The sequence below is a fragment of the Coffea arabica genome, chromosome 3e (genome assembly GCF_036785885.1).
Source record: "Coffea arabica cultivar ET-39 chromosome 3e, Coffea Arabica ET-39 HiFi, whole genome shotgun sequence".
Taxonomy (NCBI): domain Eukaryota; kingdom Viridiplantae; phylum Streptophyta; class Magnoliopsida; order Gentianales; family Rubiaceae; genus Coffea; species Coffea arabica.
The window spans coordinates 37,252,863-37,267,794 of record NC_092315.1 but is presented as its reverse complement, the minus strand read 5'-3'; the positions used below and the strand labels follow the sequence as shown (position 1 = coordinate 37,267,794).

The 14,932-nt window shown below is 35.0% G+C and overlaps 2 protein-coding genes across 2 annotated transcripts; both read right to left on the bottom strand.

Moving 5' to 3' along the window:
• Positions 1-1,568: 1,568 nt before the first annotated feature.
• On the bottom strand, positions 1,569-4,741 carry LOC140038724 (GDSL esterase/lipase 1-like). Its single transcript, XM_072084008.1, has 5 exons — positions 4,335-4,741; positions 4,011-4,135; positions 3,689-3,919; positions 2,758-3,019; positions 1,569-1,920 (listed from the first exon to the last, which is right to left on the bottom strand). The coding sequence occupies exons 1-5, from the start codon at positions 4,597-4,599 to the stop codon at positions 1,685-1,687; spliced, it is 1,119 nt and encodes a 372-aa protein (XP_071940109.1). The 5' UTR covers positions 4,600-4,741; the 3' UTR covers positions 1,569-1,684.
• A 6,027-nt stretch (positions 4,742-10,768) lies between these two features.
• LOC140038483 (uncharacterized) lies at positions 10,769-14,619 on the bottom strand. The gene is made up of 3 exons (XM_072083853.1): positions 11,956-14,619; positions 11,444-11,656; positions 10,769-11,086 (listed from the first exon to the last, which is right to left on the bottom strand). The coding sequence occupies exons 1-3, from the start codon at positions 14,617-14,619 to the stop codon at positions 10,769-10,771; spliced, it is 3,195 nt and encodes a 1,064-aa protein (XP_071939954.1).
• Between the last annotated feature and the right edge of the window lie 313 nt (positions 14,620-14,932).

Genomic DNA, 14,932 nt, shown 5'->3' with positions numbered 1-14,932 from the left:
TATTGGAACAATCTCCGTAATTGCGAATCCGCTTACGAAAAGATTGAAATCCAAAATATTTTATGAGTACACTGCTCATGTCATTAAATGATATTTAGTTTTAATTGGAATTTGTTAGTCTAAATGCCTTTACGACATTGATTTTTTAGTTATTAATGTTTTAAAGATATTTTTTGCATAATTAAAGTTTTGGTTTATTCACACTCTGATTTTTTTTTTTTTTTTTTTTGGTATGGTTTGATCTTACAAGAGTTTAAGGTGGATGGATCAGTTAGAAAAGCCACTTTGATCCTATATTGGTGTAACAAAGGCTGCTTTGCAATGCATTGATCCTATGTTATTGAATTGGTTGTAGATACATTTTGATAATGACAGCAAAATTGAATTCATACGGTTATTTTGTAAAACATAATTATAAAATTACACATATAGTCCAAATAAGAGATTGTTGGATCTTTAATCCAACATTGAATTTATATGTAAATAATTATACATTATAAACTATTAATAAGATTAAATTCAATTAAAGTGATCAATTGTAATTTTGATTTTAATGTATCTAATAGGATATGAGTTTTTAATGTGTAGAGATTTAAGGGTAATTTGTATTTTTATGATGAGTTGAAATAGAAATATCAAAAGATAATAGGGAAATTATTTATAAGTAGAATTATGGTCTCCATATCACGTGTATTCTTTTGTAATATCACATAATAGTTCTTCCTCGATATTCTATCGTCAAAAAAAATATCAAAGAGAAACTAAAACACTTTCTCAAAGGATTATATGTTGAACTGGAAGGTCATTCCAAAATCCAAGGATTCAAGTAACAATCAGTCACTATAAATCCAAATACATCCTCAAGATTTTGCTGTTAATTTATTTTTGGGTAAAAAACAAAAAAAGCCCCCTGTGGTAAATCTAATACACAGAAAAGCCCCCCATGGTTTCAAAATATACAACACGACCCGTCATAATTTGAATTAAATTGTAAAGGTGACGGAATCCGTTAAACTTAACGGAAATGGACAAAATGACCAAAATGCCCTGATATAATTAAGTAAAAGACAGCTCAAAAAATCATTTGTTTTATTCTCTAAATAGAGAGAATTGAGGGTTAAGGGGTAGAATAGGTATATTTGATAAAAATTAGGTATAAAAAGTTTTTTTAGGTTCCAGTAAGTCATTTCCGTTAAATTTTACGGATTCCATCACCTTTACAATTTAGTTCAAAGCATGAGGTGTCGTGTTGTATATTTTGAAACTATAGGGCGCTTTTCTATGTATTAGACTTACCACGGGTTTTTTTTTATCCTTTATTTTTTAGTAATCACCATTAAGTATTCTGGACTTAATAGGACTTAATTTTAATCAACCATTAACACTATTGCCCAAGAATTAGTGGTGAAACAATAGGGTCTATGATTTGCTTTGGTGCATTCATTAGAGTAACTGGATTCCCTTTCTTTCGTCAACCGGTTAATTTGAATATTTAGTATAAAAACTACCCTGGTTGACTGTAGAACAAACACCGTAATATTATACTGCTCCATTGTTGAAATTGTAACTTTTTATTATTAAAATTATTATTCTAATACATGACCAAATATATATATATATATAAGAAGAAAATCTGGAGTAATGAACATCAAATTTACACAACTTACAAAGTCCTCACCAGAAATTAAAGCAGAAACAGCGACTGGAGATTGTAAGGCCCTGTTATGTTGGGAGGCCCTCCCCACATCGCCTCCGCAGACTGCAAGTTGGCCGCTTCAGTCCGATGAATAGCGTCGAAAAATAAATAATCTTTGGGATTATCACATAGCTCGTATTCTTTCATTCCTCTCTTTCCTCCGCAGCTAAAATATCCTCGGAATGGGCCGCTACCACAGCATGCACTCTTCACTTCCTTAAAACCTTTTTTAAGTAACCAACGAATAAAATGTTACTCTACTACCTTTGCTAATTGTCAGCAGTATTATACTACTATTTTAAAGAAGATCTAGTCCCATAATAAGAGAAAATAATGATATTAGAAGTAGCAATTTAGGAATTGGAGATGTGAGGATCTAGCTCCTCTTCCGTTCCCCCCCCCCCCTTCATTTCTCACAATACAGATTTGGATGTAAGACATCTGTGTCTCTTCGACTTCTCTTCCAGTTACTCTCTTCTCCACTTTTCACATTACACATTTGGATTTCACTGACTAATGAAATATGTGTCATGCATCCAATTTCTATTGTGGTAAATGAAGAGGAGAGTAATTGGAAGAGGAGTCGAATCTTGATTCTGGATCGAGAAGCATGGTTTCATTTTTGGGATTGAAAAAAATGATTAGTTAAACTCACAATGGTTAAATAATTAATTATCTCCAACGGTATTTTTAAGAGTACGAATATGAAGATAATTTATACTTTAATACATAGGCTCCGTTTGGATTAGCTCCTTTTAGGGGTGTTTTGGAAAAATTTTACTGTAGCAGTGTATATGAAAAATTTTTATTATAAAATTTTTTTGATATATTATATGGATGAGAATTTTTTGAATTATTGTATATTACTGTAGCATGTATTTGAAAAACTTGTTTTTTGAAAAATGGCCAATCTTTATATTTTAAAGACATTTATTTATTATCATTTTTTAATTAGAAATAGAGATGCCAATAATTCTGAAGACATTTCTCTGCTTCTAATATGAAAGATTGTAGTACTTAAGAATTTTCCCCATCATTCGTGAAAGTGTTCAAGAACATACCGAATTTGGAAGGATTTTGAATTGTCGCGATGGAAGCTGTGAAGACGTCAAAATACGAGTACTTAAAATCTTTGAGCCCTTTTTGTAGCAACTGGAGTTTTTGGGAAAGCAATACGTTGTGTAATTTAGCCAAAGCTGTGACCTGTTCCACGCACTCTCCATTTCCTCCAGCGGCCACATTGGCTGCTCTAAGCCTTGGCAAACAACCTAAGGGACCCAAATTTAAAATCCCGAATTTTCTTCCACCTTCCCTGTGAATTTTCTGTGAGTCAATTAACAATGGGATTAGATACATGGATATTAAACACACTATGCCAAAAGGCAACATATAGGGAAGGGGCGAGAAGGGAAAAAAAATGTAGAAATGGGAATCACAAATTGTATTTTACTTCATTTCGGGTAGATTAGTAATTTTATATTTTGTTACACTATTTCTTAACTTAGTTACACCAGATTCGAACTTTATTATTCCATTTTCGACCCAATTACATCGAAGGGTAAATTTGTCAAAAATGAAACTTATGAAGCCCCATCCACATATTTGAGATGGTTTGTGATGTACTTCAATGCGAGAAACATAAACACTTAACCATTGGTATAACGAAGTTTCAGTTACGGCACTAAAAAGTTTAGGTAGTTTCAGTTTCGATCATTACCATAGGTTAGAATAGGCCCTCGACAACTTGCGATCCTTTTTTAGAGGAAATGGCACTATCAACTAAGCCAATATGTGTTGGCTAAGGAAATTCCAATATTAGCAATAAAGAGTTGACAAAGTTGAAAGAGAAAATAGTCGAGAAGGTTTTGATCTAGTGATTAAGGTTGAAATTTTGTAACTTAGAGATTCTGAATTCTTAAACCCCACAATTTTCCTGCTAAAAAAATTTTTAGAAAAAAAAAGGTTGAAAAAGAAAGAAAATCGGAATATTACCTGAACCACCGATGTAATGTTGCCAACCACAATTGCTACATAATCTTGTGGTGCATACAACTTAAATATACTGGAATTATTAGTCAACGGGCTCAAGTAATCATTACTACCAATGCTAAACAAGTATACAGCATTTTTCACCACTCGTCTTGTTGCTCTTTTACCTATGTTCAACCTCAAATGTTTCTTAGCTTTCCTAAAGCTCTTGAATTGCATTTTAAGGTCGATCACCTGAAAAATGACATGAAAAACTGACCTCTTAGCAATTAGCTGTGACTAAAATATTGGAATTAATTGCTCATAATCACATGTTAATACGTACCAATCCGGTATTAGTTTCAGCAAGAGCACCAGCACCGCCAGATGCAAAGTTCACGCCATTAGTCAAGAATTCATGATATCCAGTTTGCAGGTATGGTGGAATTAGAGATAATTTTGCAAATTCAGCTGCAAAAAAGTCGCAACTAGCTTTAAATATATTTTAAAGATTAATCTTTTAAACACCATCATTATAAAAGTTTTTTTCTTTAAGCACTAACAGATATAGATGCATAACGTATCAAGTATCAAATACTCTATTTGCACACACTTTAGCACGTAAGATTAATTTGTAAACATATAGATTTTTGCAAGAAAGCGCTCTTACCTATAAAATCAGGGATAATGCGGCCATCAGTGAACCTCCCGGTTGGGAGCTTAAAAAATGTTTCTCCATTAGGTGGAAAATTTGCCTGGAAAGTAGTGGTTGTCTTAATGAGGTCATTGTTTCCAGGATCAAAAAGTGAATCACCAAAGACAAAGAGGGCAACAGGGGCTTTAGGATAAAGGCCAGGAAGGCAATTAGAGGGGATTGTAAGACTTGCAAGGAAGAATAATGCTACAAAGTGAAGTTGGATGTACGAATTTGCCATGTTTTAATAACACTTGTATCTAGTTTCTTTGGCGATCTTGATGCCCAGTGTCAATTATATATTTCTTCATGGGCAAGTCAATTCATAGATTAGGCAAATTGCTCAATAGTTTTTGAAGTGCCGGTTGGATTGAAATCTTCTACTGGACCTGGCTACTAGGAGAAATTGAACAACCATCTGCATAATTGCTGGCAAGTACAATAGGAAATTTAGAAATGTTATAGATTGCTGAGATTATATTAGTAATTAACTAGGTGAATAATCAACGTTAAGCATTTAATTGAAAAAGTCAGCCTCTTATTAAGCCGCCAGAAGAAATAAAGAAATGTTCAAGTTAAGCACCACAAGTTAAGACCTTCATTGATGATTGATCTAACCGGGGTATTGGAAAAAATTAATGCAGAAGTCAACACATTTGGTATTCCCTTGTTTTTTTTCTACCATTTGTAAATAAAGAAGGATTAATTACATCTACCTCTCTTGAGGTTTGGCCAAACTATCTGCCCAAACCCCGAGGTTTAGTCAAATAACAGATACCCCGTTTAAGAAACTTCTGTTACATATCTTGGACAGAATTAGTGAAATGATTGGATGCCCAGAACACTTATGAGCTGCATCAGTGCATTTTAAAAACTGAAAAAAGTAAATTTTCAAATTACACAGCTATCTGTTTTGGAGATAAAAGGCTACAAAGGCATTCCTGCGCCCCTTTGTCAGTATATTACATCAGATGCATGTTCACACACACACCTTCTGATAAACTAGTCTCTCCATGGTTTAGAAACTTACCTCTGATTCTCATGATTCCACTCCAAAATAACTGAAAAATCTTCTCTAAAGCATATCCAGAGTCCGCTACAATAGGTGCAACGAGCAAGGCTCATTTGCAATTCTATTCCATTTTTTTTTTTGACAAAAAGCAAATTTCATTAACGGATTATTGGAAGTTGTCTAATAAAATTTGATTTACATGGTAGATTCATGAGTAAAAGATTATGTCTTACATTGGTCTGAGAGATAAAGAAAGGGCAATTAATATGCAAGTAAGGGGTCGAAATTTAATGGCTTAAGTTTTTGGGTCAGAGTTGAGTTCCTGATTTACATATTGAACTCTTTCGAAATGTTTCTCCCTATCAAATTGGTATCAGAGTTTTATGTTGTATGACTGGACTACTCATGGGCAAGTGAATTCTTCTAGGAGTTGCACCAGTAAAAATTCTCTTCTTGACGGTAGACTGAAGTGCCGAAGTGTTCAGAAATTTGGCTAGTGTTGGACCAAGTGCGCCATGGGTTTGACAAGGGGGTCCGGTTGGTGTTAAACCAAGGAGTCAAAGATTGGCAGGGGTCCAAAAATGCAGTTTGGATATTGAAGAAAAGTGGGTCTATGTTTGGGAAAAGGGATGACATAAGGTGATAAAGTAGGCTTGCGTTGAGTATTAAAGTGAATTCGAAAAAGGGTTTGTAAATTTGGATTTAATGTGAGGGGTTACTCATGAAGGAGGAGATTTGTTATATTTGTGAGAAAAAAATTATGTCCCACATTGATTCGAGAAATAGAGAAAGGGCGGTTAATATATAAGTAAGGGACCGAAACCTAATTGCTTAAGTTTTTGGGTCAGAGTTGGGCTCTTGACTTACATATTGGGTTCTTTGGTGGTCTCTCTCTAGGTGTTTTTCCCTATCATTACTCTGCCACGTTAAACATGCATTTAAAATAACAAATCTGCAATTTAATAATTGATACAATACATCTGAATGATTTTGAACAAATCTGAAAAATACAAGAAAATTTGAAATTGCTTTTTAATAAGATAAATTGTTGCAACTTCCTTCTGTACATGTTCCAATCAACACATCTGCTAATCAAATGACTTTAAACTCCAATAACAATGATGAGATCTGTTGAGATAGACCCAAGATCCAAAGACATTCCAGATTTGACAACCAGATTTGAAGTAAATTCGAATCAATTGAAGCCGTTTGGATTAGCTATTTTTTAGGGTGTTTTTGAAAAATTTTACTGTAGCAGAGTTTTTAGAAAATATTTTGGAATATTTAAGAGTAGAAGAATTTTTAAAATATATTTTGGAATATTTTTTAAACATTAAAGAAAATTAGACTACTTTTTAATGTACCTTTTAAAGTACTTTTAAAAAATTTGAAAAATTGATGAATCCAAAAAGAGAACAATACAAAATTCTCACTATAATCTTCTAGGAGAAACAAACGAGTCTGACTAAAAAAGCTTAGCAAAGACATTATTAAAAAACATCATAAAATGGAATCCATGGAATGGTCTCCCTTGTGAAGGGGAAGGACTTCTGAGAAGATGAGAAGAAGTAGGGAGAAGTTGGAGGAACAAAGAGGTAAGGAGAAGTTTGCACTTCTGTTTTATAAACTAAAGAAATCATCTGCGGCTGCGCCATATCACTGACAAAGCAGCTTCATTAATTAGATTCACAAAGTTCTCCTAATCAACAAATTCATTAGTTTCACATTCCCAGTCCTCCAATTTGAAAAGGTTCCATGAATTTCACCATTTTTTAAAACCTGCTCCACTCTTTTTTATACTCCTTTAAAAATGCATAATAATCATTTATAGCTTGACATAATTTTAACTCTTTCTCATTATTTGTAGATAACCCAATCCGCTTGCTCACCTATAGGCGCATGACCTTGATAGTAAACCCGGGTTCTTGAAACCTTCACCAATACCCACAGTCCAGCTTCCACATTTGGTACATCGTCCGTTTTTCAACCTTAGATTATCAATTGGGGTACTATTCATGATGAATCCGTGCCTAATTTCACAAAAGAAAAAACAGTTCACAAAATTAAAATTTTAATTAATACCTGCTTACTGGAAAAGAAGAAATCACAGAGTTTTCATTAAAGAAATGTAAATCAAATGTGAAAAAAGAAATCTACTCGAACAACTAAAAGAAAACACACTTACTAAAAATTTCAAAATTAAACAAAAAGCTCTTACTTGATCAACGCCCACTAATCATGATAACCATATAATGATTAAAAAAAATCCAGTCTTCCATGGATTTTCAAACCCAATTTCTAAAACTCTCAAATCTTCAAAATAATTAAAAGATCCTTGAATTATGGACGTTCACATGCATGTCAGAATCTTGATTTTGATTGTCCAAAACTTAATCCACAAGTGCTTGCTTTCTTACTTCTTTCTCCTCCGTCCCACTTTGATAGTCCTGTATTCCTTTTTCATCTGTCACAAATTGTAGTCCACTTTCCAATTGAAGAATGTAGTTGTATTTTAATTTTCCTAAAATACCCTTATTCAATATAAGTAGTTGTTACTATAAACCTACCCCATTTAATGAGAGTTGATTCTTTTTTTACCATCAATTCAAGTTCCCATAAAGTTGTACCATATTTAATGTGAGGGTATTTTAGGAAAATAACAATCTAAATTTACTTTTCCAACAAAGTTAACTACTTTTTCTTAAACTATGTGAAAAAAGAAACAGGACTATCAAAGTGGGACGGAGGGAGTAATAACCTTCGATTTTATTATTATTATTATTATTATTATTATTGCCTGTATTGAGCATCAGGATTGGGACTTTGGGAGAAATGAACGATATTCTTGGGACTTTGGGAGAGATGAACGATATTCTTGCACCCTGAGGCATGTTGATAAACTTTTGTGTGTAACCAATGTATAAAACGCCAAAGGGGTATTTGCAGAACAAAAAATGAGCAGACCTATGTAATGGCATCTTTGGGCTTGCACAATATTTTTTTCTTGACATCAGATGCATCTCTAACGGCTTTAGATGTTAGGGGGTTTTTGGACAAACGTTTGTATAGTCAAGAGGTGAGACTGTTATTTAACAAAACTTCAAGGTTTGTTTAGTAACTTGGCTAAATCTCAAGGTTGAAAAATTAATGTAATTAACCCATAAAGAAATGGAAATTCCAAGGGACACTAACCTCCTACATTACAGCTAATTAGAGCAAGTAATGTTGGAATAATGCGCTCAAAAAATTGAATTAAGATTGTATAGAATTAATTATGGCAATAAATCACTAACAAAGGCATATACATAAATTTATGAGGAAAAGCAATGGAGGAGAATATATTACTAGACTATAAACCTTTCTTAAGTCATCATGTAGCCCCAAAAAAAAAATTAAGATGACATATGCAATGACGTTGAAGCTTGATCATCAAAAATCAATCGATATGATTGTGTTTCCTCTTCTATCCATTTAATTTGGTTTAAATCAAAAATTTACAAAGCACTAATTCTATTTTTCACCCTCAAACTTTTATGTCTTTTGTTTTACTTTCTAACATCAATTTTGGACATTTTGTACCTTATCGTCCCAAATTTCTCCTACTTAACTATAACCTATAATAGTGTTTATATATGTGTAGTTTAAGCCAATCACAAATCAATAGTTTAAAGCCATAATTAAGAGGTCAATGAAATTCCAATTATATTTAACTCCATTTTTGTAAAAATATAACTACTACCTAAAATATAATGCTCCAAGAAGTTTTCTTTAGTTGTATTTCCTTTTCAAATCTCACTTTTTGTGGCTGTACGATTAGATTATGGACTTCACAAACATTTAGCAAAGAGAGTGGGCATTCTAGTAGGTACCTAGATGCCAAAAAATAATAATTCTCTTAATTTGAATACTAGTTTGAAAACCATTCACATTATTTTTATCAAGGTTGGACATATCACACATGGAAAATGGGAAAATTGCACTTGCAGTCCTTTATGTATGGGGGTTGGAGCAAACTAGTCCACAATGCTTTATTCAAATTAAACAAATGTAGTCTCTAGAGTATTCAATTTCAATCTAATTAATCCCTAATGTTTCAATCTAAAGAAATATAATTCCTAAAGTATATTAATTGACTGAATTAGTCCCTAATGTTTTATAAAATCTAAGAAAATTTATTTATATAATATAAAAATCCATCAAAATTCGTGAAATTTATATACACGTCATAACAATTTATAGTTAAATCATAAAATTTTTAATACCCTGGAAAATAAGTTTAAGGTAATCTAAAAAATCTAATTTTAACACTGGAACAAAGCATATATGTGTAGTGCATGTGTTCTTTTCTATACGTTTTGTGTACTTTTTTTAATAAGTAAATTAAGTATTGTAATTATATATGCACTTTTGTATACTTCTATGTACAAATTACAAAAATGGAATATCTACAAATTGTCTTTATTTTGTCAAAAGTGAATATCTTAGCCTTACTTTATACTTTATTAATGTTTTAAAATCTTTGTGGTCTTTCTAGAATTTTCTATAACTTTTATGAACCTTTTTCAAACATTTTGTTTTATATTATTAAATTTGGTTATGTTTTATAAACCATTATGAACCAATTTGGTTAATTAATATACTTTAGAAAGTATGTTTGTTTAGATCGTAAAATTAGGGACTAAATGATCAAAATTGGATACTCAAGGGGTTGCTTTTATTTTGGTTGAAACATAAACACAATACTTTGAGGTCTAAAGTGCAATTTTCTCTATAGAAAATCACGCTATCCTTGTCCGGGAAACATAAACGCAATACTTCCAGAACTAAGCACATGATAAGCAAGGGCTGGTGTAGTCTGAGGGTCGTAGGGCCCATTGCCCACGAGAAACTCTTGTATGTACTAAAAAATCTGACAAGTATAGTTTTGCATTAATTTTTGTGCTATTGCAAATAGTGGGATCAAGGTAGCTATGATTGGATTGGTACGATTTAATGCAATTGTTGTGTTTTATCCACACTATATGGTGTGTACTTTTTTTTTTTTTCCACAAACGTTAACAGTTATATATATTTGATAAACCCTTGATAAATACAAGAATTAATTACAAAAAGGGGCAACTACCCTCATTTGCTTCCTCACTAAATCCATCAGCCAAACTGGGAAATCTTGTTCCTATTCAATATCATTCACTAGCTGAATAGCAAACTGAGCTAGAGCATGGCTAATTTCATTTTCTGTTCTAGATATACACACAAACCTACAGCTTACAAAATGTGAAGTCAAATCCTGCACATCTTCTAGAATAGTTGCAATGGTACTATCATACTCATGGCCACTATGTATCTGGTCAATAACTGATTTGCTATCCGAATGGATTGTAATTTTAGTCCATCCTACCTATTTAGCCATCAGCATTGCATTCCTAATTGCTAAAGCTTCTTCTTTACTTGGTTCCCCCTTATATTGATTGACTATTGCCTTCGCTTTCATGATCATTCCGTTCCATTTTCTTGCAACAATGCCTTGACCCGTCCTGATCATCCTTGATGATATCGCCGCATCCGTGAATAAGCAAACGTCATCATCCCCTGCTGTTTGGCCACGCATTTGATGCTCCTTGATGTTTGCCGTTGCAGTCTGCTCCTTTTCTTCCTCCCTTGCATGCTCATATTCCAGCCATTCCACTTGCGCCTTGGAGACAATGTTGGGTGAATTCTGGATTTCATTGTCAAAAACTCTTCTGTTTCGTGCTTTCCAGATTTGCCAAAACAGATTAATGGTGAGGTTCACTCGGTCAGGTCCACATTCCTTTGAAGTAGCTTTATTGGCTTCCTCCCACCATAGCCAGAAATTGTGTTGTTTGTCTACTAATCCATCCTAGCTAACCGGTGCCAATTTCCAAACCTCCCTCGCATTCACACAAAAAAAGAGTAAGTGTTCTATGGTTTCTATGCCTTCTCCGCAGCAGCTGCATCTTCCCTCACCTTTTCCAATCCTTTTGAAAATTACTTCATTGGTTGGTAAACAATTTTACAAGCATTTCCACATGAAATGTTTCGGCTTGGCCTTTACCTTTTGGTGCCACAGATTCTTCCACACCGTACGTTTTCTAACTTCCCAACTTGACTCAGCATTGTATGTTTGGTTTCGACTGATCTGATTTTCCTCCTGCCTTGCCCTTGCATATCCTGTTTTCACCGTATATGCTCCAGTCTTTGAAAATTTCCAGATCAGTCTGTCCATTCTCCTTCCAATGCTGGTGGGAATACGTTCAATGAGCTCAGCCTGTGTGTTTCCAAACCATGTCTGCAAAAGTTCTCTTTTCCATCTCCCTTCTTCAATCAGCTCACTCACCCACGTGAGGTTGCATCCTTAGGTTTTTCACCCTCCACCTTACCACCTTCAGACCCTATTACCCATCTATCCTTCCATATACTTACCGTTCTTCCATCACCTATCCTTTTCCATAGTCCAGCCAACAACAAATTTTTTACACTATGAATGCTTTTCCAGCTCCATTATGCTGAGCCAGGAGGGCCTTTGTTCATCCAATTGGGATCCTTCATATATTTCGCCTTCATTACCTTGCTTACTAACAAATTCGGAGCAGTTAGAAATCTCCAAATTTGTTTTGCAAGCAAGGCAGTATTAAAGGCTTCCAGGTCTCTGAATCCAATTTCACCTCTACCCTTCACCTCTGAGAGTTTTTTCCAGCTTGCCCAATGAATACTTGCCTCTCTCTCCCCTTTGCCCCACCAAAACTTTGCAATTTTCCCAGAGATTTCTCTACATAATCCCTTTGGGAGCCTGAAACATGTCATTACATATGTTGGCATGGCCATTGTCACTGCCTTTATCAGCACTTCCTTTCCTCCTTCACTCAGTAGCCTTTGTTTCCATCCCTGTAGTTTGCTACTGATTTTGTTCTTTACAAAGCCAAACACTTGTGCCTTTGATCTTCCAATAGCCATTGGTAGTCCCAAATATGTCCCATTCACTGCTTCCTTCATATTATCCAGGCCTTCGCTTATTTCGTGCTTCATCCTTTCTTTGGTATTTTTACTGAAGAACAATGCTGATTTTTCATAATTCACAACCTGGCCAGATGCATTACCATACTTTGTCAAAATGCTTTTCACCTTTAGAGCTTCCCGTCCGGTTGCTTTACAGCACAAAAGAGAATCATCTGCAAAAAATAGATGAGAGATAACCAGACTGTCCCTACAAATTTTCACCCCCGTTAGCTCCTTTCCTTGCACAGCTTTATGAATAAGGCTAGAAAGACCTTCAGCACATATGATGAAAAGATAGGGTGATAAGGGGTCCCCTTGCCTAATGCCTCTAGTAGGTATGACATTTCCAACCTTCTGGCCATTTAAATTGAAGGAATAAGTCACTGTGGATAGACAAGCCATAATCCATTTGACAAATATTGGACAAAAACCCATTTTCAACATTAATCTCCCCACAAAAATCCATTCTACCCTATCATAGGCTTTCGACATGTCTAACTTAATAGCCATGTAGCCTGTAGACCCTTTTCTCTTATTTTTTAGAAAATGCAAAATTTCATGGGCTACCACTACATTATCCAGAATTTGTCTCCCTGGGATGAATGCAGATTGTGAGTTGCTAATGTAGTGCTGGAGAACATGCTTCAAACGGTTTGCAATAATTTTTGAGATAATCTTATAAAGCACATTGCACAAGCTAATTGGCCTATAATGTAAAACGGATGTTGGAGAATCGATCTTTGGGATTAGAGAAATGATGGTTTCATTCACAGTTTTAAGCAGGCAACCAGAATGGAAAAAACTATTTATGGCTAACACCAAATCCCCTTTTATTATATGCCAATAATGTTGGAAAAAAAGTGGGGACATACCATCCTTGCCTGGTGCTTTGTTTGGATGCATAGAAAATAATGCTTGTCTGATGTCCTTTTCCTCCACAGGTTTAATCAGCTTCGCATTCATCTGTCGTGAAATAGTGCTCGGGATCTCCTTAAGGATCTCCTCAAAGTCATCCGGGTTGGTTGTAGTAAAGAGATCATTGTAGTATTGACACAGCTCCACCTCAATTTCCTCCTCACTCTTGCACCAGGTCCCATCTTGTTTTTCCAGCGTGCTGATGGTGTTTCTTTTCCTCTTTGCCTTGACAGTTGTATGGAAATAAGCTGTGTTTCTATCTCCTTCCTTGAGCCATTTGCTTCTAGATTTTTGGCTCCAATACAGCTCTTCCTCCTCATATGCTTTGCTTAGCTGGTTTTTTAGCTCAATGACTCGACTTTTATTTCCAGATTCATGTTCCTCCTTCACTTCCTTGAGTTTCTCCTTTAATTCCTTGATCTTTACTTTTGAGTTTCCTTGTACCTTTCTCCGCCATTCCAGGATAGCTACCCTAACTTCCTTGATCTTCCTCGTTATTTTGTACATTCTTGATCCAATTTGAACTTTCCTCCATGCCCCTTGTATCACCTCCTTCATGTCTGGATTTTTTGTCCATCTTTGGTCAAAATAGAATCTCATTTTCCTCTTGGTTATCTCTGGATTTGTATCTACCATCAAGATGGCATGATCCGAAGCATCATTCTCAATATGTGTACACACAACCCTATCAAACCTTTGCAACCAACCAGCAGAACATAATCCCCTATCCAGTCTCTCTTTTACTTCCCCCTCCCCCTCCCAATAATTACTCCAGGTCCTTGGTAGCCCTTTATAGCCTATATCTAATAATTCATTGTCTCTTATGAAACTATAGAAATCCTTAAAACTACTCTCAGCTCGCACCCTCCCTCCCCACTTCTCCCCATTTGACAGTAAATCATTAAAATCACCAACCATTACCCATTCTTCCCCCCAGCCCTTCTTCCATTCAGCTATGTGTTTCCATTGCTCTTTTCGGATATTGCTATCAGTACTAGCATGAACACACATCAACCACCACTGGCTATTTACTTCCTTGTCCGTAATGCATGCTAAGATGTACCAATCCGTGTGGCTTAAATGATCAATAGTCACAGCATTGTTCCAGTATAAAGCCATGCCCCCTGCCTTCCCAATTGAATTAACAACATATCCCTTCTCAAACCTTATTTTCTTTTGCACAGATCTCATAAATTTTTCTTGATTCTTTGTCTCACTCAAAAACACCACATTAGGAGAGTGGAAGTGTAAAACTTCCTTTAGTTGGGGAATTGTCAAGGGGCCTCCTGCACCTCGACAATTCCACACCACAACTTTCATTTACCCCTTGGAGGCATTACGGGATTAGCCTCCAATTCCCCAGTTACAATCAAGTTGTTACTCTCCAGTTTTAAACATTTAGCCTTTGGTGTTTCCACTGCATCCACATCCATTTGTTGAGTCTCTTGTTGCATTGCTTCTGCTTTCCTTTTCCCACGTAGGTTCTTGTCTGCATCCGAAAATTTATTTTCTTGTATAGTAACCCTTCCTCTTCTCACTCTCCTGGTACAATGTTTTTTTCCTTCCTGCTTACTACTTGTTTCCCCCCTTGGTTTCTCCTGAATTCCTAACAATATCTCTAACTCGTCCCCTG